Source organism: Malus sylvestris, chromosome 10 (genome assembly GCF_916048215.2).
Source record: "Malus sylvestris chromosome 10, drMalSylv7.2, whole genome shotgun sequence".
NCBI classification, from domain to species: Eukaryota; Viridiplantae; Streptophyta; class Magnoliopsida; order Rosales; family Rosaceae; genus Malus; species Malus sylvestris.
Genome location: NC_062269.1, coordinates 3,813,944 through 3,840,805, shown reverse-complemented (window position 1 = coordinate 3,840,805; position 26,862 = coordinate 3,813,944). Strand labels below are relative to the sequence as shown.

At 38.9% G+C, this 26,862-nt stretch overlaps 2 protein-coding genes and 1 long non-coding RNA gene across 22 annotated transcripts; all 3 read left to right on the top strand.

Moving 5' to 3' along the window:
• Nucleotides 1-2,676: 2,676 nt before the first annotated feature.
• On the top strand, nucleotides 2,677-3,209 carry LOC126584890 (uncharacterized). The gene has a single exon (XM_050249268.1). It carries the CDS (start codon nucleotides 2,677-2,679, stop codon nucleotides 3,202-3,204), a length of 528 nt encoding a protein of 175 aa, XP_050105225.1. The 3' UTR covers nucleotides 3,205-3,209.
• Nucleotides 3,210-3,574: 365 nt separating this feature from the next.
• Nucleotides 3,575-7,809, top strand: LOC126584888 (uncharacterized). 20 transcript variants are annotated; one of them, XR_007610168.1, is made up of 9 exons: nucleotides 3,836-3,983; nucleotides 4,315-4,353; nucleotides 4,907-4,969; nucleotides 5,684-5,754; nucleotides 5,909-5,993; nucleotides 6,234-6,290; nucleotides 6,420-6,608; nucleotides 6,879-6,932; nucleotides 7,266-7,330. XR_007610168.1 is itself a non-coding variant. In XM_050249266.1 (8 exons), the coding sequence occupies exons 1-7, from the start codon at nucleotides 3,812-3,814 to the stop codon at nucleotides 7,312-7,314; spliced, it is 480 nt and encodes a 159-aa protein (XP_050105223.1). In that variant the 5' UTR covers nucleotides 3,578-3,811; the 3' UTR covers nucleotides 7,315-7,326; nucleotides 7,441-7,809. The 20 variants fall into 20 exon arrangements, 5 of the variants coding, with proteins under 5 accessions (XP_050105221.1, XP_050105223.1, XP_050105222.1 ...); XR_007610167.1 differs by having other exon boundaries at nucleotides 5,894-5,993; XR_007610165.1 differs by having other exon boundaries at nucleotides 5,894-5,993; nucleotides 6,136-6,290.
• A 16,273-nt stretch (nucleotides 7,810-24,082) lies between these two features.
• On the top strand, nucleotides 24,083-25,505 carry LOC126584892 (uncharacterized). The gene is made up of 3 exons (XR_007610172.1): nucleotides 24,083-24,400; nucleotides 24,576-25,302; nucleotides 25,429-25,505. It is a non-coding gene; the product is annotated as an uncharacterized LOC126584892 (long non-coding RNA).
• Nucleotides 25,506-26,862: the final 1,357 nt, after the last annotated feature.

Here is a 26,862-nt window from a genome sequence, read left to right as displayed (position 1 = left end):
AAAACTTTTGTTCCGTTACGTAATCTCTGAATGTTTGTTTTTTACGATTTTTTACGTATGCGATCTCGAAATGTGTACAAATAAGTTTGACGGTTGGATCGTTGAAAAAAGTTTCATAGAATGCATATTGCGTCAAAACGGTAGATTAAACAAACACTTAGAGTTAATATTATACTTCTATTAAGTATAAAATAAGTTTTTGTGGTATCCACTAGTGTAAATACTTTAAATTAAAGATCAAATTTATTCATTACATTCTTATAGGGTCGAGGAGTGTATTTGTAAAAAATCATCAAGATCGGAGCTAAAATAACCGTTAAATTGTGATTTTTCGTTTATAATCGTCGAAAACTTTTGTTCCGTTACGTAATCTCTGAATGTTTGTTTTTTAAAGATTTTTTACGTATGCAATCTTGGAATGTGTACAAATAAGTTTGACGGTTGGATCGTTGAAAAAAGTTTTTGGACCGCCAGCAATAGATAATTTTGTAGTAGTGAAACCTTAAATTTATTTATACTTTATTCTTCTGACTGAATTTCATTTTTAAAATTTTATTTTTTGAAAACATGATCATCTGGTGGATGTAAGAAAATGATATCACGTTTCGATATTTACGATTAACTGAAATATGAGTCAATGTCATATAATTTGTAGAAACTTTATAAACATCAAGCAATATTTTCACTAACCGTAGAACTCTAAATATAATATCAACGATCCAAACCGTTCATCTACCTACACCCTCTAATAGATCATGTTTTCAAAAAAGAAAATCTAAAAAAACGAAATTTGATGAGAACAATGAAGGATAAATGTAAACAACAATCAACGGTTAAATTTTGATCTATGATTTATATGATTATAGTGGCGAATTTCGAAGTTAAGCTCTTCATGAAAGTTATAAAGCTTGTCATTACGAGTGTTTATATATTTTTTTCTATATTTTTTTACACTTCTACATTAATTAAAAAACTATTAAAGACTTTAGGTAAGCGAAAATATACTTAAAACAAAATTGTGTTTTTATGTTTTGGATGTGATAATATGGAATGTATATACTTATTTAGTATTATGTTTTTCATTTGATTATTTATTGGTTTAAAATATATTTTCCTTAACGGGTAACGGGTCGGGTCATATTACCTGTTAATATTATCGGGTCGATTTCGGGTCGGGTCATTTTACCCGTTTATTTTAACGGGTGTTACACGACACGACCCGTTAAGATATCGGGTATGACACGAAAACGACACGAACACGGAAAACACGACACGAATGCCAAGTCTAACACCAAGGGGTGGGGGAGTGGACTAAACCTCATAATGGGCTAGCAATAATGGGTTCAACTTCTAATTGAATCAAGGCCTTTTGCATAAAAATCCACATTGATTGATTGCATGGGTGAATAAGTGGGATCAATACCATTGCTATTAATAGTGGACCGCGGCCTCGTCGCTCTGAAACTTTAAAAAAAATTCACATCGGCCATCCCACAAAACAAATCACGACTTCTATCAAATAGTTTAACTTATAACTGAACCGATGCCTTTTGCATAAAAGCACTACACTAAATGATTACATAGATGATTAAGTGGATGCTATCGTTGTTATTAGTAGCGGGCCAATTCTATCTCTCTAAAACTTAAAACAATTTACCTCCAACAGAAAGGGATGTGGTGATATTTATCTTCAACAGGGAGGGTTGATTCGTTCAGTGGCGTCAGTTATGTCAATTTGTGCTATGTCATGCTTCAAAATTCCTGTCAATTTGCGTAAAGGAAGTGGAAGGGATCATGTTATGCATCCTTCAAAATTCCTGTCAATTTGTGTACAGGAAGAGGAAGGGATCATATTATGTCATGCTTCAAAATTTCTGTGAATCTGTGCAAGGAAGTGGGAAGGGTTCATGTTATGTCATGCTTCAAAATTTCTGTGAATTTGTGTAAGAGTGGAAGGGATCATGGTGAGATTTTGGTGGAGTGGAACGAGTTGCAAATTAGATTTGATTCCTTCTTATCATGAGTTTGAGGTGGTGTTGGAAAATATAAAGGAAAGTATTTTAAAGATTTGATTTAGTTAGGATTTGATTTGAATTCGTCGAGGTTTTATTGTCATATGGACAAAAATGTGATTTGATTTATTTCCTTATAGAGAAGATTAAAGTAGTCGAGTTTGTGAGTGAGATTATTGAAGAATTGCCCTATGGACTTAGTGGACATAGACATAAGAGAAGGACAGTCTGTTTCGATCCTTATTATTTTTATTATTTATTATTTATTTTAACAAACGATATTATTTACACTAGAACAGAAAATGTAGGCTAAGCCTCACAATGGGCTAATAATAATGTAGTTCAAATTCACCATTGACGATAATCGAATCTAAGACTTCTCACTTATAAATGGAAGGAAATATCACTAGACCGTAATACTAAGTGACATTTCGATTCTTATTATTAAGTGAATCATGATCTCAATTTTCCAAAACTGCCCTGAATTGGTTGCCAGATTGCACGTATTTTATGAATCGTAATCGTATCTCATTAATATAAAACCTAAAATAAGACTCTTATGAAACCCTAGAGCCATATCTCACTATTATATATAGCACAATCATATCAACCTTTTTATGAAAAAAAAAATCATATTAACCTTTTAAATTACAAATTTCCTACAATGGAGTCCCCTCTTGGTTATGCGTTAACATTATTCTTTGCTGGTTATTTGTTTTTCTTCCTCTCTTCTCCTTCACCAGCCAATGCATCAGCCCAATTGGTCGATGGTGTATGCCAAAAATCCATAAATAATACTGAGTGCATGGAAGTTCTGCACTCTGATCCTCGAGTAAAATCGGCATCCACTTACATACTTCTTGCTCAAGTCGCCCTCGACCTAGCCATAGGGAATGCAAAAGATAGCCAAGCATTCATCAACAATTTGCTCAAGAGTGATCCGACGGAGCCTATTAAACAATGTGCTTCTTCATACGAGTTAGTGGTGGCTTCATTCCAAAGCGCAAAAGTTGAGATATACGAGGATCCTTTGACGGCCAACTATGATGTCAAAATTGCGGGCGATGATGCGGGTAACTGCGAAACTGCCTTAAGTTCTAAAGGAGTTAAATATCCTGAATTATCTGCTAGAAACCATGTTGTACTGTTATATAGTAGTATTGGGGATGTAATCACCGGTCAGATTGATTGACTATCTATTTGTGGATCTATTCTAATAAAAAATTAGAATTTCTTCTAATACAAGTTTTTCCTTCTTATTGATTTTAGCAACAAGGGATGGTTTCTCCTTACATTCCTCACGTCAATTCATATGCATAATACATAGTTCCAATATTATAAACTTTGTTAGCAAACCAATTGTTTTCCGATTGTACTGTACAAAGCACTCTTTTTTTTTTTTAATTATGAGTGGTGGAATCAGACGCACAAAGTCAACTAGTATGTAATAGTGTTGCGAGGAGCAACTCTAATCTTTAATCTTTAATATTAGAAAGACAGAAAGAAAATTTGGTGTCTTAAGGCTTCACAAAAAATAACTGAACGCAAAAGCCATTGAAACAAAAAAACTTAAGTCATGCAATAAATTATACAGAATTTTGATTATACAGAATTTTGATAAGGGATAGAAAGGTAAAAACATGAACTACGGAATTTGGAACGTGGGAGGGGAGGAAAGTGAAAAAGAGTACAGTTGCCAGTTCAGTTATCAGTCGAAACCGGAGAGTTTTACGGTTCCCACGATCTGAGTTCAGTTGAAGGTTAAACAATAACTACCCACGTACCACCGCTACACACAGATGAATCATCCAAAAGAGCCCAATCTTCGGAACCAGACTCCGGGACGCATCTTGGAAGTTGGAACCCATCCTTCTTCACACCTTCGATCCCGAGCGCCCACCTTCAGGAGCCCATCTCCTGGCCGTGTTCCTCCACCTACGCTGCCGCCGCCTTCATTGCCATCTTCTCCAGGTACCCAACTTCCCAATTTAAAAAACTAGGGTTTATTTTTGGGTTTTTTTCCTGTCGTTAATTAGAAATGAATCTAATTGCTCTGCAAATATGATTGCGCCTCTCATTGTTTGCTTTCTCTTGGGTGCATGCAAATCCTCTGCATCTTCATTGCTTTCTATAGGGTTTAATTTTAGGTTGTTTTGTTGTTGTTAATTTGGGCATCTACAGAGCTATTTCTAATTCAATTTCAATATTTTGATTCTTTAGTCTATTTGGATGTGCAATGTGGTTTGTTAGAATATTTGTGTTTTATGCATCCCTACTGATTATTTCTTTCTATCAAGCAGAGAGAGGGAGAGGGCACCCCAAAAAATTGCAACTTGCTCAGGTACTTAATTTTTACACCGCCAATCCAGTTTTGATTTTTCACTCTTTTCATTTTCTTTGTTCCTTGCAAATTTGTGAATAAGGACTGGGACTACAAAGTGGAAGCTCTGAAAAATTCGAGCGGGTATTGATGTCTTGATTTTCCATTTTTACCATCACCAATTCAATTCAGAACCTATGTCAAGCTTAAATATTAATTGAAAAATCAAGAGTGAAAAACATATTTATCTTAATCTTTTATTTTCAAAGAGTCTTCCTTGGTACAGCTTCTTAACTCTCAATCTTTTTGCTCCTGTCAATCTTAATATTATTGGTTTGTATCTCTTTAGTTTAATTCAAAATGTTATTTATGTTCATCCTACACATTAGTTTATTTTAATTAATTTATTAGAGATTTTCATTTTTATGTTCTTTCTGCCAATGAGTTTATTTTCCTGCACATTAGGTTATTTTAATTAATTTAGTAGAAATTTTCATTTTTATGTTCTCTCTGCCAATAAGTTTATTTTCCTGCTCATTGTTTGCTTTCTCTTGGGTGCCTGTGATTCACATAGGGTAAGCTCCGGAAAATTAGCGCAATCGGATCTGCAAATGGGAGGAATACCTAACAGCAGCAGGTGAAGTTTTCTTTTTATGTGCAGTTTTTAAGTTACTTATGCATTCTTTATTTTTATCTCTTTTGCCCATATTCTGTACATCAATTTTGTTCATTTAGTCTGCATTTTCTGTATTTTTATCTTTTTCCTTCTTCATTTACATGGTTGCACTGCTCGAAAATTTTCTCATTTGTTGCTTGGACCTTTGATCATAATCTTTTTTTTTTTTTTTTATGCATATTTTGTAATGGGTAGTTGGTGGAGGGACGTTGGTCTCTCTTTTGTTTATCTGAGTATTACATTCGATTGTATTGCACTTGGTTTCTTGGTACCAGACTTTTGATGAAACTGACAGTTTATGAAATGATTGTAGAATGTTAATTACGCTATTTTCTTAATTTCTACAGTTATAGACTTTGGTAATGTCATTGCATTTAGGTGCTGAAATGTCCCAAAAAATAAAATAAAACACCCCGGTGACGAATATGTGAGGCTACCGAAGACAAGAACTGTAGTTTTGAAGGAGCAGTATAAAACAAATGGTTAGATTTTATTTGATTTTAAGGTGTGCTAGCCATTTTAATCAATTTAAAATGTTATTTCTTTGATTTAGGGCCTATCACAAAACTTTTAGAGTATTAGTGTTAGGTTTCATTTAATGATCATTACTTAATTGTTTTAAATTTCAAACTTCAGTTGTATTGCTGAAAGTTTGATTACTAAATTACTTTGCAGAGACAGAGTTCACAAGAGCTAAGAGGATACTAAGAAGCAAAGACTTACAACATACGTATTGATTTAAAATGGTCTTATTCTCTTTTGTTTCTCTTCCATGTTTTGTTGTATGTTTAACCATTCTGTTTTCTATTTGTTTTCGTAACTCTCTTTGCTTTCAAAGTTTACTGCTCGGTTAAATATTTGTACTAAATTCTTCATGTTGTTAAGATTGGGTAAATTTAGGGATTCATGAATGGGTCCGTGGTTGAAGCTCAGGAAAATTAGCTCAATCGGATCTGCAAATGGGAGGAATACCTAACAGCAGCAGGTAAAGTTTTCTTTTAATGTGCAGTTACTTATGCATTTTTTTAAATTTCCACCATTTCCAGAGATTGGTGTGTTATGAAAAGGGATGTGATATGTAAGAACTGAAATTTACCAACCACCCTTTCTTTAAATGGTTTCTGAAGAATGGGTTTGATAGAAAAGAATCTAAGTGCTCTGCAAATATGCTTGCGCCTCTCATTGTTTGCTTTCTCTTGGGTGCCTGTGATTCACATTGGGTAAGCTCCGGAAAATTAGCTCAATCGGATCTGCAAATGGGAGGAATACCTAACAGCAGCAGGTAAAGTTTTCTGTTTATGTGCAGTTTTTAAGTTACTTATGCATTTTTTATTTTTATCTATTTTGCCCATATTCTGTACGTAAATTTTGTTCATTTAGTCTGCAATTTCTGTATTTTTCATTGGCATAGGTATTGCAGCGACTGCTGTTGAACTGCTTCCCTGTGGAACTGCTTCTTGGTCTAGGGAGTTTTTGTGTAAAAGGAGACGTAGTGTTGATCTATTTCCCAGTAACCTCCCACAACTACCCCGATATTCTATCAAATTCTTTTCTCATTCCCTCTCCCAGGTTTCCATTCCACCATTTTCAGCGATTAAAGGTGTGTATCACTGTTAAAAGTAAAAATACTTCTCAACCTCAAATCGTTTTGGTCCTGTCAAGCTTAAATAGGGATTACAAACTTGGACGTGCATATATGTTTACTTACCATAATTCATTTTGAGTTTCATTTTGGTTAAATAGGGTTTACAGACTTGGACTATTAATCGGTAGTGGGTATATGTGTTTCATTTAGTGGTTTGCATTACTAAAATCATTTCCTTGTCTACGTTCTCCTCATTTCTTTTTGGTTAAATATGCTTTGGTGCAGTGAATTGGTGGATTATTCAAACAGAAGTACAAACATAATTACTGCGTTACTAAGGTATTTCCCTCATTTCATTACTAAGTATTTCCCTATCCATTCTTAATTTTGTTAGATGGTAGACAATCGCATAGCATGTTTAATATTTACTTTGAATGTCGTCAAAGGCATCACTTTTTAATGCCTATTGTCTTAATTTTGGTTATGGTGGTATATGTTTGGCTCCCTTCTATTAGTTTGTGTTCTGTCAATTCAATAGTGTACATTTCATGAGTCTTTTAACTATGATCTAATTTGTGCAAACATCATTTTCCATTATTGAATTTCAATGCTATGTTTCCCTATTTTTCTCCAATTTTACTTTTATTAAGAATCATCAAATTGAAATTTCAGTTTTAAGATTTCCAGAGGACTTCAACATATCAAGTATGGAGGGAATTGATAGAACCAATATGTTTAGAGGTTCTTACCTTATCTACATTATTCCTCTTATGTAGAGATGATTTATTTGTTCTTCTTTTTCAAAAATAAAATAAAATTCATTTTTTTTGGCAATTTCTCAATGTAGGTCGGCAATGAAGGAGTTCACTTCGAACAAACAAATGTTCACAATTCTCAACAGTCAAACCAAAGGTATCATAGAAGCAATCAACAAAGGCAAAGATGACAATCTATGAATTCATCATAGTGGGCTCGAATTTCAATGTGACGATGTGCCAATTATCAAACCCCGATTGAACTCAATAAATATAGTACAAAATCAAACGAAAGTAAACCAAGATGACATAGGACCAACATTGGCGAGTAACTATGATTTCTTATTTTTTTTGTATCTATTAATTATATATTTGTAAATCCATACGTTGTATGAATAGTTTTGTACAAATTATTAAGACACATCCATTAAGATTGAACGAATAGTTATTTTACATTATCATTGCCTTTCGTTCTAGATAAATACTTTAAATTACTGCCTCTATTATTAGAGATGATAATAGTCTTTATTTTATGTTTCTATACATTGAACCAATCCTTGCATATAAATACATCTAAAATGTGTAAGTCGTGCGTAGTGCACTGTGATGAAAAAAATGTCTTTTGCACGCGCATGAGTGCGTGTAGAAAGGCTAGTCCACCATTACTTGCTTAAAGGGATTCTTTATGAAGTATGTAATATGGCTACTCGCTTAAGGACTGTTCTGTTATCTTCAAATGTATTGGGTTACCTGAATACGTTGGAGATTATTTGACCTTGGCGCTAATTAATTCCTTCAGAGGTTTGTGCTCACTTGTGGCATGTTTATGTACTCGTAATCGGAATCAAAATAAGGAGTTGAATTCCGATTACGGAGTATTGAAGCGTTACCAACCTGAGGGAATCAAAAGAATCGTGGGACCCACACGGAAATTAGGAATCCAACTCCCCAAATTGGAGGAATTGGTCTCCTTAGATGGATGAGATATTTGGATTCTGGGTGAGTGAGGGAATCAGGAATGTATTTTTTATACCTGTTATGACCCTCTCATTATTTCTAAAATTTCAAGTCTGCCACTCAACCCAACATCCCACCACTCCTTGCGCACCCTGCCTTCATGTGTCTGCGCATCACTTTCCAGTTGCCACCTCCCTGTGCGATCGTGCTTCACTTCCCATCCCACCAGCTTAAGAACCCCAGCCACGTATCTCGCAAATCGGATTCAAATCCCAAAAAAATAAATAATTCAAATCCAAACCCACAAATATGTGGAAACAATCACTCAACAAACCCATAAATCATGAAATACTTCGCAAGTAGAAGAGGTGGTGGCTATGGGGTAGGGTGCATGGGGAAGGTGGAGGTGATGGTCAGGAGAGGAATGGTACGCAGACTTGCAGAGAGAGGAGAAGTGTTCTATACTTCTATTCAGTTGGGTTTGAATAAGAGCATTATTAAATTGTTTAATATTTTAATATTGGTAATTCAATAAATTTGTATACAATTTTAATTTTTTGGAATAAAGGCTTGAAATAAAACAAATTAAAATGTTATTAAAAATAAATATACGGATGAAATAAAACAAAATAGAACAAGGGTATTTTAGTAATCATATTGATTTTTATTCCGATTCAAGTGAATTAGTAAACAACTTATATGGACTCAACATCATTACTGCTTCGATTCCAGACAGTTTTAGTAAACAACTTCAACAGAAATCTGATTCTGATTCCACCTCATTTCAATTCCTCCTCAATCCAATTCATCTCAATCTGATTACGGATTAGTAAACGCGCCCTTAAACTTTATACTATTTCTCTCATCAATATATTCAAATTATATCAAATAAGCTATAAAGAAATTTAAGCAGTGATAAGAGAGAATAATTAATAAAATAATAATTTTAAAGGTTTCAACGGAAAAGAAAAAAATTAAATTGAAGACCCCCCCCAGGGCAACCAATGTAAATGGAGTTAATGTGTAAGGCATTTCCTATACTTGTCGGAACAATACCTGTTGATGCACAAAATCAGTGAAGACTTTGGTACAACAGAAAATGTTAAGTTTGTGACCTTCGCTAGATTGCTCCGATCACTAGTGTGGATAAGTAAGTAAATGGATAGAGACAGGGAAGCAAACATAAGATATACGTGGTTCACCCAGATTGGCTACGTCCACGGAGTAGATGAGTTCTCATTAATTGTGAAGGGTTTACATAAGTACATAGGTTCAAGCTCTCATTTAGTGAGTACTAGTGAATGATTTAGTACAAATGACATTCGGAAATATTGTGAGAGAATGATCTCTATTTATAGAATAGAGTTTCTAGTTTCATTCTGACATTGACACGTGTCGTGTTGTGATTGACTTTTGATGTTGACACGTGTCGCGCTATGATTGGCTTCTGATGTCGACACGTGTCGCGCTGTGATTGGCCTCCTGGTTGGAGGGAAAACTCTTCTGGGTCCTTGACGGTATAACGTTGACCGGTGCTCAGTAGTTTCGGGATTGGTCAAGTATGGTACAAACAGTGCTCCCCTAAGTTCCCGAGTAAGGGAAGCTCCTCAGTTGGGGACTTGCAAGATCCAAGCTATTGAGTAATCACGAAACTTCTAAGTACCGAAGTGTGGTATCATTTTCACTTGCCTTATCTGTCTCATATATAGATGTCGCATCTTCTCTAGAAGTACTTTTGCTCCATCCAGTGGTGGTATCTTTAACTGATGAAGATACACAAGGTAATGTATCAATTTCACTTGAAGCTTACTTGTAGTTTCGGGCTTGGTCAAGTGCGATACAAATCCTATAGTAGGAGTCCCCCAAGTCGCCGAGCTAGGAGATTTGCCAAATGAGGTAACAGACAAGGTAAGTAATCAGACTTCCAAGCAAGCAACCTGGATCGGAGGTTCGACTTCGGCTTCCAGTTGATTGTTCTCATTCTCCTTGTGTCGTAAACAGCAACAAGGATAAGGAGAAGCAAATAGAGAAGAGATGATATGAGATACTTTTGCTTTTGAAGAAGTAACTTTCCACAGGCTTATTCTTGAACTGGGCTGGAGGGTTTTCTGGTTTCCTTCAGAGTATAAGGCCGACTCAAGAATTTGAGGGTCAAAACAAGTCTATCAAATCTAAAGTACGTTCGACCCTGATGATATGGGATACTTTTGCTGTTGACAAAGTAGTAGATGTATCGGCACGTGTTCTGTTACGCTTGTCTCCACTGCTTCCTTATATACTTCTCACTTGCCCTATCTGTTCCTCAGGCAGATGTGGTATCTTTTTTGGAAGCATAAGATGTTGAAGATGAGTACTCAAGAGTAATGCCAGGTAAGTAATTAGGCAAGGGGTTCCAGGAAGTCAGTTCTTGACTAGAAGCTTGATTTCAAATGCTGACTGATTGCTCTCTTTCTCTTTGTCTTACAGGTAAGAACAAGGCCAAATGATAAGACAGGGAAAAAGCATGATATGGGATACTCTTTCTTTTAACCCTGATGATATGAGATACTTTTACTCTGGTATGGCTTGTTTGCAGAGGTATTATCGGGAGGAAAAGAAGCTGAGTATTTCGAGAGACTCTGCTCAGAGTGCCATCTCGGATGTGAAGAAAAGTTGAGCATTTTTTTTATTTGCAGGTCTGCCTGGCTGTGGAGGATGGAGGTCGACATATATAGGAGTCTCCCTAACAACAAGTAGTAGTGCTATTCCTTTACCCTTCTTGGTCATAGCAATGTAGTGGGAGCTGCAAGCTTCACATGTTTTAACTTTGTCAAAGCATTTTGAAAAAGTGGTATGTGGTATCTGGAAAGTTGATGTTACGTGTGAAGATTACAGACAAGCTTTATCCAAGGAAATCTGGCTCTCGAAGTTCAGAGAGCGGTGCCTCTTCGGTTCTCGAACAAGCAATCATGTTGGGGATCTGGCTCTCGAGATTCAGAGAACGGTGCCTCTTCGATTTTTGAGAAAGCAATCCTGTTAGGAGTCTGACTCTTGAGATTCGGAGAGCAGTGTCTCTTCGATTTTTGAGAAAGTAATCTTGTTGGGAGTCTGGCTCTCGAGATTCGGAAGGTTGTGCCTCTTCGATTTTTGAGCACGTAATCCTGTTAGGAGTCTGGCTCTCGAGATTCAAAGAGTGGTGCCTTTTGGATTTTTAAGAAAGCAATCATGTTGGGAGTCTGACTCTTGAGATTTGGAGAGCAGTGTCTCTTCGATTTTTGAGAATCCTGTTGGAAGTCTGGCTCTTGAGATTCGGAGGGCGATACCTCTTCGATTTTTGAGCAAGCAATCTTGTTGGGAGTGTTTTCTCGAATGTGAGTAAAGGTTGGGCATTTTTGCCAGTCTGCCTTCCGACGGAGCACGGAGGTTGACACACATTGGGACTTTCTAGTTATCAAGTAATGGTGATGTTCCTTTACCCTTGTGGGTAATAGTAGGGTAGTTGGACCTTCAAAATTTATGTGTCTAAACTTTGTCAGAGATCTTTGGCAAAGTTATATGTGGTACCCGATGAGCTGATGTTGCGTGTGGAAGGTGGTGCCTCTTTGGAATCTGGAGAGTGGTACTTCTTCGATTTTTGAACCAACGGCCCTATTGCCCTTTCTTTTATAAAGGCACCAATTGTGTGTAAGAAGTACATTCAGAGAGTTATTGCTTGTAGGAATTTTCCCCTTACTTCAGAGATTTATTGCACCTCATTTCTCCTTCATCATTTCTGAGAATGTCTGGCCCATCCGACCGTCGTTTTGACTTGAATTTTGGTGAAGAGGCAGCCATGCCTTCTCAAGACAACATATGGCGCCCATCCTTCTTATCCCCTACTGGTCCTCTTACCGTTGGGGACTATGTGATAAAGAATGATATGACAACTGCGGTGGTGGCCAGGAATCTTCTCACTTCCAAAGATAACAGACTACTTTCCAAACGGTCTGATGAGTTGGCTGTTAAGGATTCTCTGGCTCTCAGTGTTCAATGTGCAGGTTCTGTGTCTAATATGGCCCAACGCTTATTTGCTTAAACCCGCCAAGTTGAATCATTGGTGGCTGAGGTGATAAGTCTCAAACATGAGATCAGATGGCTCAAGCATGAGAATAAACAATTGAATAGGCTCGCACATGACAATGCTACAAACATGAAGAGGAAGCTCGACCAGCTGCAAGAATCTGATGGTCAAATTTTACTTGATTATCAGAGGCTTGTGGGTTTGTTCCAAAGGCATTTATTGCCTTCGTCTTCTGGGGTTGTACCGCGTAATGAAGCTCCAAATGATCAACCTTCGGTGCCTCCTCCTTCTGGGGTTCTGCCTAGTACTGAGGCTCCGAATAATCACCCTCTGGTGCCTCATCTTTCTGGGGCTCTGCCGACTGCTGAGACTTCTCCTGAGCAACATTTGTGAAGGCTCCCTCTTGTTTGTTTAGTTTGATTCATGTATATGTACATATTTGTAACTTATCGGAGATATCAATAAACAAGCTTTGCTTCATTTCAACGTATTGTGTTAAATACACCAAGGCCTTCTTCACTAAGTTCTTTGAATTTTTCCTTTTGTTGAATCTTGTATGTTGAATCTTTGTGAGTAAAGCATGTAGGTTGAGGTAGTGCTCCCTTAATTTCCCGAGTGCGGAAAACTTCTCGGTTGGAGACATGAAAAAATCCAAGTCATTGAGTGGTCGTGAAACTTCCGAGTATCAAGGTGCAGTAGCATATGGTATGAGTCCCCCAAGTCTCCGGTCGAGGGAGTTTCCAAAATAACAAAACTTCACCATTTTCTTTTCTAAGTGGCAGCCCAAAACTCCTTCTTCATATATATTTGTTATGAAAGTTGTTAGGCCCAAAGAAGATGAGGCCTAGGCAAATTTTTTTTTTTTCGAATTTTCGAATTTCTGAATTTTTGAATTTTTGAATTTTTGAATTTTCGAATTTCCGAAAAAAAAATATATATATATATATATATATATATATATATATATTAAGCTTTATAGGTGAAGCTTTGAGGTTGAAGCTTTGTTGGGTACCATGAATTGATTTTGCTTCACACTATTTTGATCATGATAGTGTGAAGCTTTTGTGTTGAAGCTTTGTAGGTAAAGCTTTTGTGGGTGAAGCTTTTGTGGTGGGGGAAGCTTTTGTGGGTGAAGCTTTTGTTGGTGAAGCTTTTATGGGTGAAACTTTTGTGGGTGAAGCTTTTGTGGTGGGTGAAGCTTTTGTGGGTGAAGCTTTTGTGGGTGAAGCTTCTGTGGTGGGTGAAGCTTTTGTTGGTGAAGCTTTTATGGGTGAAGCTTTTGTAGGTGAAGCTATTGTGGGTGAAGCTTTTGTAGGTGAAACTTTTGTGGTGGGTGAAGCTTTTGTAGGTGAAGCTATTGTGGGTGAAGTTTTTGTAGGTGAAGCTTTAGAGTTGAAGCTTTTGTTGGGTACCATGAATTGATTTTGCTTCACACTATCTTGATCAAGATAGTGTGAAGCTTTTGAAAATTTGTAGTTGTCCTCCATTGATGAAGCTTTGTTGAATTTCCTTTTTCTTTCTTTTTTTTTTAGGAAACTAGAAATTTGAAAATGTGAGAGAGACAACATATACAAATTTTGCTTCCACACTGTTGAGCAAGAGATTGTGATGCAAGCCACACCTTGTAGTAGTCGAAGGTTTGGATGAACCATATAAATTGAATTTGCTTCGAACAGTCTTGAATTTGCCTCGAAGGTTTGAGAATTGTAGTTGTCCTCCATTGATAAAGCTTTTGTTGGCACCATAAATTGGTTTTGCTTCACACTGTCTTGATCAAGAGTGTGTGAAGCTTTTGAGAATTGTGGTTGCCCTCTATTGATGAAGCTTTTATTGGTACCATAAATTGGTTTTGCTTCACACTGTCTTGATCAAGAGTGTGTGAAGCTTTTGAGAATTGTGGTTGAACTCCTTTGATGAAGCTCTTGTTGGCACCATAAATTGGTTTTGCTTCACATTGTCTTGATCAAGAGTGTGTGAAGCTTTTGAGAATTGTGGTTACCCTCCATTGATGAAGCTCTTATTGGCACCATAAATTGGTTTTGCTTCACACTGTCTTGATCAAGAGTGTGTGAAGCTTTTGAGAATTGTGGTTGAACTCCTTTGATGAAGCTCTTGTTGGCACCATAAATTGGTTTTGCTTCACACTGTCTTGATTAAGAGTGTGTGAAGCTTTTGAGAATTGTGGTTGCCCTCTATTGATGAAGCTCTTGTTGGCACCATAAATTGGTCTTGTTTCACACTGTCTTAATCAAGAGCGTGTGAAGCTTTCTACAAGTTGTAGTGTTTGCATTGTTAAAGAGAGGAAATGTCTAAAATATATGCAATAGGGGTGAATAGCTTGATCTTCGTATGTCATGCACTGAAGTTGTTGTTGGCTTGCAATAAGACTTTGTCAATGACTATAACTCTTGTTGGGCATAAGTGCTCCCATAGTTGAGTTGTCACGCTTGAGGGTTTTTGATTATTTGTGAATACTAGGAGTTCACATGTACAAGTTGTACCACTCATCTTCTGGTAGGTGGAATGAACGGTGAGTTGCTTTCATCACTTGGTTGGTGGTACGAAGGTGAGTTCCTTCATCACCTTTCATCATATTTCATCACCTGGTTGGTGGCACGATGATGAGTTCCTTCTTCACCTGGTTGGTGGCATGAATGGCAAGTTGTCAAATGATATTAGAGTACGGGTTGTACATTTCATCACCTGGTTGGTGGCATGAAAGAAAGTATGAGTTGTACATTTCATCACCTGGTTGGTGGCATGAAGATGAGTTCCTTTTTCACTTGGTTGGTGGCATGAGTGGCAAGTTGCCAAATGATATTAGAGTACTAGTTGTACATTTCATCACCTGGTTGCTGGCATGAATGAGAGTGCGGGTTGTACATTTCATCACCTGGTTGGTGGCACGAAGATGAGTTCCTTCTTCACCTGGTTGGTGGCATGAGTGGCAAGTTACCAAATGATATTAGAGTACGGGTTGTACATTTCATCACCTGGTTGGTGGCATGAAGATGAGTTCCTTCTTCACCTAGTTGGTGGCATGAGTGGCAAGTTGCCAAATGATATTAGAGTATGGGTTGTACATTTCATCACCTGGTCGGTGGCATGAAAGAGAGTATGGGTTGTACATTTCATCACCTGGTTGGTGGCATGAAGATGAGTTCCTTCTTTACATTTCATCACCTAGTTGGTGAGAATAAGGGCAAGGTGTCGAGGCACATTGTAGCAAGTGTCAAAGACATAAAGTATGTTGAACCCTTTCGAAGAACAGTTGGCTTATGTATGGATGTGTTGGAATGTATGATGTTTATGTATGAATGTGTTGGAATGTATGATGGTTATGTATGAATGTGTTGGAATGTATAATGTTTATGTTGATTGATATGAATGATGCTTATGAATGTTTCGTTATGCATTAAGGGATCCATGATTTTGATATGTGAACCATGTTGGCGGTAACACTTAGTATCACATACTTTATGTCAAAGTACGCATGTTGAAGCTCTGAGTTGGACTATAAGGGTAGGTCAGCGTAGACCAAATGTTCCAGTGCTAGGAACGCAAAAGACCCAGAAGAAGTTGTTTGAATTCCCTCTTCTTTAAATATTTGCCGAATGGCTTGTGTGACAAAAGATCTCAAGCGGTTGAGAGTCAAAACATTTGTAATGTGTATTCCTTTTTATAATAACATTTCCTTCAGTACCTAGTCCTCCACTTTGAAAAAGTAAGGCTTGGCCCCATAGTCATAATAGTCGACGGTACGTTCACCCCTGGTTGTCTTGATACGAACTTTTATTCCTCTTGTTGTAATGGGCTTGCTGAGAGTAAAAATCCTTCCTCTTACCAAGAGACAGATACGTTTGGTGACTTAGCGAGTAGCTAAATGAGGCAAGAGATGATGCAATGGGTGTCTGAATGGCCAATATCTCCTCACTTGGTAGAACTTGACTTCCACTTCCCATTTGTTGATAGGGGTTAACCATATGGGGGTTCCCTTGGTATGTCATTGCTTCGGCGGAGGCATGTTTGTAAGCCTGTGCCATCATCTCACTGTAAGTCTTCCAAGTGTTGGCACTGATCATGTACTTGAAGAAACAATCACGTAGGTCTGCTGTGAAAGCCTTGAGGGCGGTCTTGTCATCTGCCTCAGTGCAGCGAGAATACTCATGGCTGAAGCGACCGGTATACTCTCGTAATGGGGGTGTCGAGGATCCTTCTTGTGAGAGGGCCAGACCTGGGTTAGTTCCAGTCAGGTATCTCGACCTAACGTTCGGCTTTCAACTTGTTTACTTCCTTAAGAAGCTGTAGGACAAGGGGGTCCTGAATGGAGTCATGTGCCACTGGAATTTTCTTTCGTAAGTCTCCATTGCCTCTTGGAAGTAAGAAAGTTTGAGTAAGGGCGTGTGGTTTTTTCTTGGACTCGTCGTACTGACTTCTAGGACGAGTCTGTCAGAATACCTCAGAGTCCCCCGTACCTTCATGTTCCTTTGGGACCTGTCGTTCATTCCTTAGATTGGCAGCTGGCATGGGTCGTGGGAGGGGACCGAGTCTTTTAGAAACCCTAGGGTCATTGATCTTCGAGCATATGTGGAGGGGATTCTCTCGACGTTGCTTTAGGAAGTCTCGGCAGTCACGATAAACGACTTTCGATCCTTCTAACCCTTCTGCAAGGAGCTGTCTTCCTCCACTTCTTCTACTTCGGGTCGAAGCATCTGGGTTGAGAGAAGTCTCATGTTGATCAATGTTTTAATGATTAGCTCGTTACTCATTAGAGATACCCATGTCGAAGGGAGGTGACCCCCCGTGTTGGGGGGCACCCAGGTGATGGTTGATGTCCACAAGGGTGACGAACTCCCGTGTTTGAGTACGCCTAGTTTCGTGGAGCGTCTCAAAGAGCTTCTCATACTGCTCCTGGATGACCTCATTCTTCATTGTTATCTTGTTGTTCTAAGCTTCTAGCTCATCGACTTTAGCTTGAAGAGCAACCCTATTTCCTTCCTTCTTTCGTTGTTTCGCACTAGGTGCAAGAAGGGTGTCATTCTGTGTGCTGTGGCTTCATTCGCTCCCTATGTTGGAGAGGGATGCCTGGTTAAAAGAGAGTGTACAAATAGTGGAAAACAGCTTGGCAAAGCTGAAGAGAGTGGGAATAAGTGTCGTTCCCACAGACGGCGCCAAATGTTGATGTATAAAATCAGCAAGAACTTTGGTACAACAGAAAGTGTTAAGTTTATGACCTTCGCTAGATTGCTCTGATCACTAGTGTGGATAAGTAAGTAAATGGATAGAGACAAAGAAGCAAACACAAGATGTACGTGGTTCACCCAAATTGGCTACGTCCACAGAATAGAGGAGTTCTCATTAATTGTGAAGGGTTTACACAAGTACATATGTTCAAGCTCTCATTTAGTGAGTACTAGTGAATGATTTAGTACAAATGACATTCGGAAATATTGTGAGAGAATGATCTCTATTTATAGAATAGAGTTTCTAATTTCATTCTGACATTGACACGTGTCGTGTTGTGATTGACTTTTGATGTTGACACGTGTCGCGCTATGATTGGCTTCTGATGTCGACACGTGTCACGCTGTGATTGGCCTCCTGGTTGGAGGGAAAACTCTTTTGGGTCCTTGACGGTATAACGTTGACCGATGCTCAGTAGTTTCGGGATTGGTCAAGTATGGTACAAACAATACCAAATGAGAAATTTTATTTGAACTCATTGAACCTTTTTTTATATGCTTTTTATATTAGCACCCCACAAAATGTTGAATGCACCCCACATTAAAATTTAATATTAATGACTTATTTACTCTATTATGCAATGACAATTTTGACCCTATTAGGTTTAAAAAATAATAATAAAATTAACTTTTAACGTATTATTTATCTCCTTCAACTATCAAAACCCCTCACACCCTCCATTGTTGAATAAAACTCTAAGCAATGAAACTACAAACATGTTAATTAAGAAAAATTATTTTTGATGAATGGAACACGAAATTGATGTTTCGAAAGCTTTGAAATCATTATTATTGTTATTGAAAAACATTCAATGAACCTAAACATTTTTTCAAATCATTCAATTTGAAATCATTCGGCAAACTAAAGTTTAGATGGTTTGAAATCATTCGGCAAAATTAAAAATGACTGTTATAAGATTTGAGAAATGTGGAGTGTATAAAAATGTGAGGTGTGTATAGAAAATGTAAGGTGTATATTAAGAATGTGGGGTGTGAGGGTATTATGGAGAAGGAAGTGGGGTGTATTAAGATAATTTTTAATTGAAAATGTAAATGCGACGTGTATTAAGTATGTGGAGTTTATTCAACAATTTGTGGGGTGCTAATATAATAAGCCTTTTTTATACTCAGCTTACTTTTTACACCCATATTGTTTTTAATTAAACTTTCAATATCTCTTTAAACCCAATTTTATTTCCTATACTTGTCGGAACAATACCAAATGAGAAATTTTATTTGAAATCATTGAACTTTTTTTTATACTCAGCTGACTTTTTACACCCATATTATTTTTAATTAAACTTTCAATATCTTTTTAAACCCAAATTTATTGCCTAAATTATTGACATAAAACTACTCATACAGTTTGATGAAACAGAAATAGATCGAAATTTGGCTACACTGGTTTCTCTTAATCAAAGCTGCTTCTTCTTCTTCTCTCCCCCCCCCCTTTTTTTTGGTATATATATGTAATCGAAGGCTTCGGTAACAATAAATCGAGGCTTCAGCAGAACAAAAATAAGGAGGAAAAAAAAAAACAAAAACAGAAACAGATCATCAACGCTAGAAGAATAACAATAGATGGTCCCCCCTTCTACATACCCTACTATTTTTAGTTTCATACCCGCCTTAGGGTTCTTATATATGTACTACTCCATTCATTCATTGGTTTACCCGAACAAATAATTAAGGGTAAATTACATAGTAACCCCTCATGTTTGAGGTCTATTACAACTAGGGATGGACAACGGTTATGGCGGGCGGGTAACCGCGGTTATTTACCCATAACCGTTTATGCTCATACCTGCATAACCGTTTACCCGTTGGGTAATTGCCTAAACGGTTATACTCATACCCATAACCATTTATAAACGGTTAACCATACCCATAACCGCATACCTATTTAACCGTAACCGTTTAATACCCGTTTACCCATTTACCCTTTTTTAACCCGTTTATCTTTTTTTTTTTTTTTTTTACCATTACCCATTTTCACCCGTCTACATGTTTTTTAACAACTTGAAAATTAAAAAACAAAATTGTCATAATTTTTGTTGATGCACAAAATCAGCGAAGACTTTGGTACAACAGAAAGTGTCAGGTTTTGTGACCTTCGCTTGGTTGCTTGGTTGCTTCAGTCACTAGTGAGGATAAGTACGTAAATGAATAGAGACAGAGAAGCAAACACAGGATGTACGTGGTTCACCCAGATTGGCTACGTCCACGGAGTAGAGGAGTTCTTATTAGTAGTGAAGGGCTTACACAAGTACAAAGGATCAAGCTCTCAATTTAGTGAGTTCTTGTGAATGATTTAACACAAAATGGCATTAGGAAATATTGTGGGGGAATGACCCCTATTTATAGAAAAACTTGTAGCTTTGTCACATTGACATGTGTCATGTTATGATTGGTTCTTGATGTTGACACGTGCTGCGCTCTGATTGGCTTCTAATCTTGACACGTGTCGAGTAGTGATTGGCCTCCTGGTCGGAGGGGAACTCTTCTGGGTCCTTGACAGTATAGCGTTGGCCGGTGCTCGGTAGTTTCGGGATTGGTCAAGTATGGTACAAACAGTGCTCCCCTAAGTTCCCGAGTGAGGGAAACTCCTCGGTTGGGGACTTGCAAGATCCAATCCCTTGAGTAATCATGAAACTTCTAAGTACCGAAGTGTGGTCTGATCTTCATCTGCCCTTCTCTGGAAGTACCTTTCCTCCATCCGGGAATGGTGTACTTAGCTGATGTTGACGCACAAGGTAATGTATCAATTTCACTTGAAGCTTAGTTGTAGTTTCGGGCTTAGTCAAGTGTGATACAAACCCTATAGTAGGAGTCCCCCAAGTCGCCGAGCTAGGAGATCTGCCGAAAGAGGTGACAGACAAGGTAAGCAGTCAAACTTCCAAGTAAGCAACCCAGGATCAGAGGTTTGACGTCGGCTTCCGGTTGATTGTTCTCATTCTCCTTGTCTCTCATTCAACTGCCAGGATAAGGAGAAGCAAATGGATAAGAGATGATATGAGATACTTTTGCTTTTGAAGAAGTAACTTTCCACAGGCTTATTCTTGAACTGTGCTGGAGGGTGTTCTGGTGCCCTTCAGAGTATAAGGCCGACTTAAAAATTTGAGGGTCAAAACAAGTCCATCAAATCTAGAGTACGTTCGACCTTGATGATATGGGATACTTTTGCTGTTGACGGAATAATGAATGTGGTATGGAAAGGTGATCGTGCTGTAGTGATCTGTTTCAGCTCACCGTTGAACCTTCTGCTTCAATCTTTTGCATGGCAGAAGTGGTGTGCAACCTTTGCATTTAAATGGTCCTTCAGAACATTCCTTCATAGTGACTCATCCACGCTTGGCAGCTTCAGTGTAAAGAGCCAATATCTGATCAACTGTCATGAGGTATTTGCCGGTGGAATTCGTGACCTTGACAGCAGTTGAGGATGAGTACTCGAGAGCAATGCTAAGTAAGCAACCAGGCAAAGGCTCCAGGCAGTCAGTTCCAAATTGGAGGTTTGATTTCAGGTTCCGACTGACTGCTCTCTTTCTCCTTGTCCTGCAGGTGTGGACAAGGACAAAGACAAAGACAGGGAGAAAGCATGATATGGGATACTCTTGCTTTCGACCCTGATGATATGAGATACTCTTGTTCTTGGTGTGGCTTATTTGCTGAGGTATTATCGGGGGGAAATAAAGCTGAGTATTTCGAGAGGTTATGTTGAGGGTGCCTTTTCGAATGCGAGAAATGGTTGAGCATTTTTGCAGGTTTGCCTGTCCGTTGAGGAGGGAGGTCAATGTATATAGGGATTTCCCAATAACAAGTAGTAATGCTATTCCTTTACCCTTCTTGGTCACAGCAATGTAGTGGGAGCTGCCAGCTTCACGTGTTTTAATTTTGTCAGAGCACTTTGAAAAAGTGGTATGTGGTATCTGGAAAGCTGATATTACGTGTGGAGATTACAGACAAGCTTTATCTAAGGAAATCTGGCTCTCGAAGTTCTGAGAGTTGTGCCTCTTCGGTTTTCGAACAAGCAATCCCGTCGAGGATCTGACTCTCGAGATTCGGAAAGCGGTGCTACTCCGGTTTTTGAGAAAGTAATTATGTTGGGAGTCTTTTCTCGAATGTGAGTAAAGGTTGGACGTTCTTGCCAACCTGTCTTGCCGCAAAACACGGAGGTCGACACACATAGGGACTTTCCAGTTGTCAAGCAGTGGTGCTGTTCCTTTACCCTTATGGGTAATAGTAGGGTAGCTGGAACTTCGAAATTCTCGTGCCTAAACTTTGTCAGAAATCTTTGACAAAGTTATATGTGGTACCCGAGGAGTTGATGGTGCATATGGAGAGCGGTGATTGATCAGTAAGATTCACGTGCTTTCTACTTCACCAGAAATCTTCGACAGAGTGCCCGTAATTTCCGCAAAGCTGATTGTGCATGTGACAGGTGCTGACGAGGCTGAAAAAGCAGGTGCTTCTTCGATTTCTGAGATCGGCCCTCGTGGTCTCTGAGCAGCCCAGCTTTTGAGAAAGCAAACACCTCTTCGATTTCTGAGATCGGCCCTCGTGGTCTCTGAGCAGTCCAGCTTTTGAGAAAGCAAACGCCTCTTCGATTTCTGAGATCGGCCCTCGTGGTCTCTGAGCAGTCCAGCTTTTGAGAAAGCAAACGCCTCTTCGATTTCTGAAGCTCCGTCGAGTGCAGATTTTTATAGAGGCTGACATTAAGTTCCACAGCACACTTGAATCTCTACCAGTAGAAGCTCATTTCTTGCACTTCTAAGATCTTGATTTGTCTGACCTCTTCCTTCTTCAACACATTTGAAAATGTCTGGACCCTCCGACCGTCGTTTTGACTTGAACCTTGGAGAAGAGACAGCCACGCCTTCTCCAGACAACATATGGCGCCCATCCTTCATATCCCCTACTGGCCCTCTTACCGTTGGGGATTCTGTGATGAAGAATGATATGACCGCTGCAGTGGTGGCCAGGAACCTTCTCACTCCCAAAGATAATAGACTACTTTCCAAACGGTCTGATGAGTTGGCTGTTAAGGACTCTCTGGCTCTTAGTGTTCAGTGTGCAGGTTCTGTGTCTAATATGGCCCAACGCCTATTTGCTAGAACCCGCCAAGTTGAATCATTGGCTGCTGAAGTGATGAGTCTCAAACAGGAGATTAGAGGGCTCAAGCATGAGAATAAGCAGTTGCATCGGCTCGCCCATGACTATGCTACAAACATGAAGAGGAAGCTTGACCAGATGAAGGAATCTGATGGTAAGGTTTTACTTGATCATCAGCGGTTTGTGGGTTTGTTCCAAAGGCATTTATTGCCTTCGTCCTCTAGGGTTGTACCTGGTAATGAAGCTTCAAATGATGAACCTCCAATGCCTCCTCCTTCTGGGGTTTTGTCAAGTACTGAGGCTCCGGATAACCACCATCCGGTGCTTTCTCTTTCTGGGGCTCTACCGACTGCTGAGACTTCCCCCAAGCAACCTTTGTGAAGGCTCCCTTTTGTTTGTTTATTTTGACTCATGTATATGTACATATTTGTGGCTTATCAAAAATATTAATAAATAAGCTTTGCTTCATTTCAACATATTGTGTTAAATACACCCAAGCCTTCTTCATAAAGTTCTTTGAATTTTTGCTTTTGTTGAAACCTGTATTGTTGAAGCTTTGTGAGTGAAGCATGTAGTTTGAGGTAGTGTTCCCTTAATTTCCCGAGTGAGGAAAACTTCTCGGTTGGAGACTTGAAAAATCCAAGTCACTGAGTAGTCACGAACTTTTGAGTACCAAGGCGTAGTAGCATATGGTGGGAGTCCCCCAAGTCTCTAGTCGAGGGAGTTGACGAATGAGGTGTCTTGCTAATAGTCCATGTCGTAAGTACCAAAACTTCATTCTTTTGTTTTCTAAGTGGTAGCCCCGGACTTTTTCTTCATAGATTTTGTTGATGAAGGTTGCTAGGCCCGAATAAGTGGAATTGCAGAAGGTGTAACCGTTGGTGCATTAACATCATAATGGAAGCATCACAATGATGGAAGCATCACAATGATGAAAGCATCATAATGATGAAAACACCATAATGATGAAACATCATAATGATGTTTCTTTGGTGGAATTGTTTTTCATTTCCCCTAACAACCGGAATTGTTTTTCAACATAACACCATCATCTGTAGGTCGAATCACAAAGTTGTCTTCATGAAAGTTGTTCGTTAATTCCTTAACTACAACATATCCAAATTGGAGAGCCATCGGAGCAGTACAACTCCAGAAATCCAGGTATGATGAGTGACTGTTTATCATTTGTCTGTCAACCCGTCAGATTTGTTGTGAGCTTTGAAACTCTATTTTCTCTTGCTCAGATCAGCATGCTTTCTTCATTGAAGTTGTTCCTCAGCTTGTGAACTACAACATATCCAAATTTGAGATCCCTCGGAGCTGTATAACTCAAGAAACTCAGGTATGATGAATGACTGGTTATTATTTTTCTGTCAACCCGTCAGATTTGTTGTGAGCTTCGAAACTCCATTTTCTCTTGTTCAGATCGGTATGCTTTCTTCATTGAAGTTGTTCCTCAGCTTGTGAACTACAACATATCCAAATTTGAGATCCCTCGGAGCTGTATAACTCAAGAAATTCAGGTATGATGAATGACTGGTTATTATTTTTCTGTCAACCCGTCAGATTTGTTGTGAGCTTCGAAACTCCATTTTCTCTTGTTCAGATCGGTATGCTTTCTTCATTGAAGTTGTTCCTCAGCTTGTGAACTACAACATATCCAAATTTGAGATCCCTCGGAGCTGTATAACTCAAGAAATTCAGGTATGATGAATGACTGGTTATTATTTGTCTGTCAACCCGTCAGATTTGTTGTGAGCTTCGAAACTCCATTTTCTCTTGTTCAGATCGGTATGCTTTCTTCATTGAAGTTGTTCCTCATCGACTCTTTCATAACATATCAAAAATTCAGGATGAACTAACGGTTAAATATTTCCAGATCTTCGAAACATCACAACAGCTTCGAAATCTGCAAGAAGCCGACTATCATGTTTGGAGCTTCAACACTGTAATTTCCGTCGCTCAAACAGAAATGGTTCCTTCTTGAAAGTTGTTCATATGCTCAAGAACTATAGGGTGTCCAAAATTCAGCTCCATTGGAGAAGAGCAGAGGTTGCAGAAATTTGATAGATGAAAGGAGGCGGAAGAGGGAGAGAGAGAAAAAGTCTCCTGGGTTGGATTTCTATTTTGGGGCAGATTCCAATTTTTGTAGCACCTTCATTATTGATGAATTGCTTGTACTTTTGTCCATTATGAAATTTGGGACTTTGGCTTGTTGTTGGATCTATTATAATATGTTTGAGAACATATATAAGTGAATAAATAAGAAGGAAAATTTTGGGCCCTTGTGGGTGTAAAACAAAAAATGTTTATGTTTACCCAAGTGTTTTTGTACAAGTTCAAGGGCATCTTGGGTTTTGTGAACAAAATTTGTTTATTTGGAGCAAGGTTTTGTGTTGAAGCTTTGTAGGTGAAGCTTTGGTGTTGAAGCTTTGTGGGTGAAGCTTTGGAGGTGAAGCTTTTCGGGTGAAGCTTGTTGGGTGAAGCTTTTTAGGTGAAGCTTTGTGGGTGAAGCTTTTTAGGTGAAGCTTTTCGGGTGAAGCTTTTTGGGTGAAGCTTTTTAGGTGAAGCTTTTCGGGTGAAGCTTTTTGGGTGAAGCTTTTTAGGTGAAGCTTTGGAGGTGAAGCTTTTCGGGTGAAGCTTTTTAAGTGAAGCTTTTTAGGTGAAGCTTTGTGGGTGAAGCTTTTTAGGTGAAGCTTTTCGGGTGAAGCTTTTTGGGTGAAGCTTTTTAGGTGAAGCTTTGATGGTGAAGCTTTTTGGGTGAAGCTTTTTAAGTGAAGCTTTTTGGGTGAAGCTTTTTAGGTGAAGCTTTGATGGTGAAGCTTTGGAGGTGAAGCTTTTCGGGTGAAGCTTTTTAGGTGAAGCTTTGGAGGTGAAGCTTTGGAGGTGAAGCTTTTTAGGTGAAGCTTTGGAGGTGAAGCTTTTCGGGTGAAGCTTTTTGGATGAAGCTGTTTTTTTTTTTTTTTTTTTTTTTTTTTTTTTTTTTTTTTTGGCGCTTGACACGGTCTTCATTTGCTTGTTTTGTAGTGACTGTGGAAGACGGATTGCTTTCTGATTGAGAAGGGTTCCGGCATCGCTTGCTATGAATGTAAAAGAGTGAGGGCTGAGTTGGCTAAATTACCTCTTTATTGAATTCATTGCCAAATGGCCTTCATTACATAGGATGCCAAACGGCTATAGCTCAACACTTGTACATCGTGAGTCTATTTGTAGTAGTACTTCAAGTGATCAGCGTTCCATGGATGGCCAAGGGTCTTGCCATCGGAGCTTCTAAGTGTGTAAGAGCCAGGGCGACTGATGCCAATGACTTCATACGGTCCATCCCAGTTTGGACTAAGTGTGCCTTCACTCGGGACTCTGTCGCAGAGTAATCTTTTCTTTAAGACCCAGTCTCCTATTTTGAAAGAACGAGGCTTGACCCTAGAGTCATAATAGTTGGAGATGCGCTGCTTGTAGGCGACATTCCTCAAGTGAGCTTGGTTTCTGTGTTCCTCGACTAAATCCAAGTTGAGGGTGAGTTGTTTGTCATTTTCACTTTGAATGTAGTTCTGGACTCGGAATGTTGCTTGCTCGAGCTCAACAGGGACAACCGCCTCTGTGCCAAAGGCAAGTGAGAATGGAGTTTCTCCTGTTGAAGTCCGATATGAAGTGCGATATGACCAAAGAACTTGGGGTACAAATTCTGGCCAACAGCCTTTAGCTTTGTCCAAGCTGGTTTTCAAAGTGCGCTTGATTATTTTGTTGATGGCCTCAACTTGTCCATTAGACTGGGGATGAGCTGGAGAGGCAAAGCATAAGTTGATGTTGAACTTAGAGCAGAACAACCTGAACTTCTTGTTGTCGAACTGTCGCCCATTGTCAGTGACTATCGCATTGGGAATGCCGAATCTACAAAGGATGTTCTTCCACACGAAGTCTTCTATCTTTGCCTCAGTAATGGTTGCCAAGGGTTCTACTTCGGCCCACTTTGTGAAGTAGTCCACTGCAACGACTGCGTAACAGACTTTGCCCTTCCCTGCCGGCATTGGGCCGATCAAATCAAGTCCCCACTGGGCGAAGGGCCAAGGGCTGATCATAGGAGTAAGAGGCTCTGGAGGGGAATGAGGAATAGCCGCATATCGTTGACATTTGTCACATGAGCGAGATACTTTGATGGCATCCTGGTG

Bases quoted from the DNA above. Each gene is read 5' to 3' on its own strand.
- LOC126584890 (XM_050249268.1), top strand. From the start codon at position 2,677: ATGGAGTCCCCTCTTGGTTATGCGTTAACATTATTCTTTGCTGGTTAT.
- LOC126584888 (XM_050249261.1), top strand. From the start codon at position 3,812: ATGAATCATCCAAAAGAGCCCAATCTTCGGAACCAGACTCCGGGACGC. The intron at 4,354-4,435 runs GTACTTAATTTT...TTTGTGAATAAG, and splicing joins AAAAATTGCAACTTGCTCAG to GACTGGGACTACAAAGTGGA. The intron at 4,970-6,233 runs GTGAAGTTTTCT...ACATTGGGTAAG, and splicing joins GGAATACCTAACAGCAGCAG to CTCCGGAAAATTAGCTCAAT.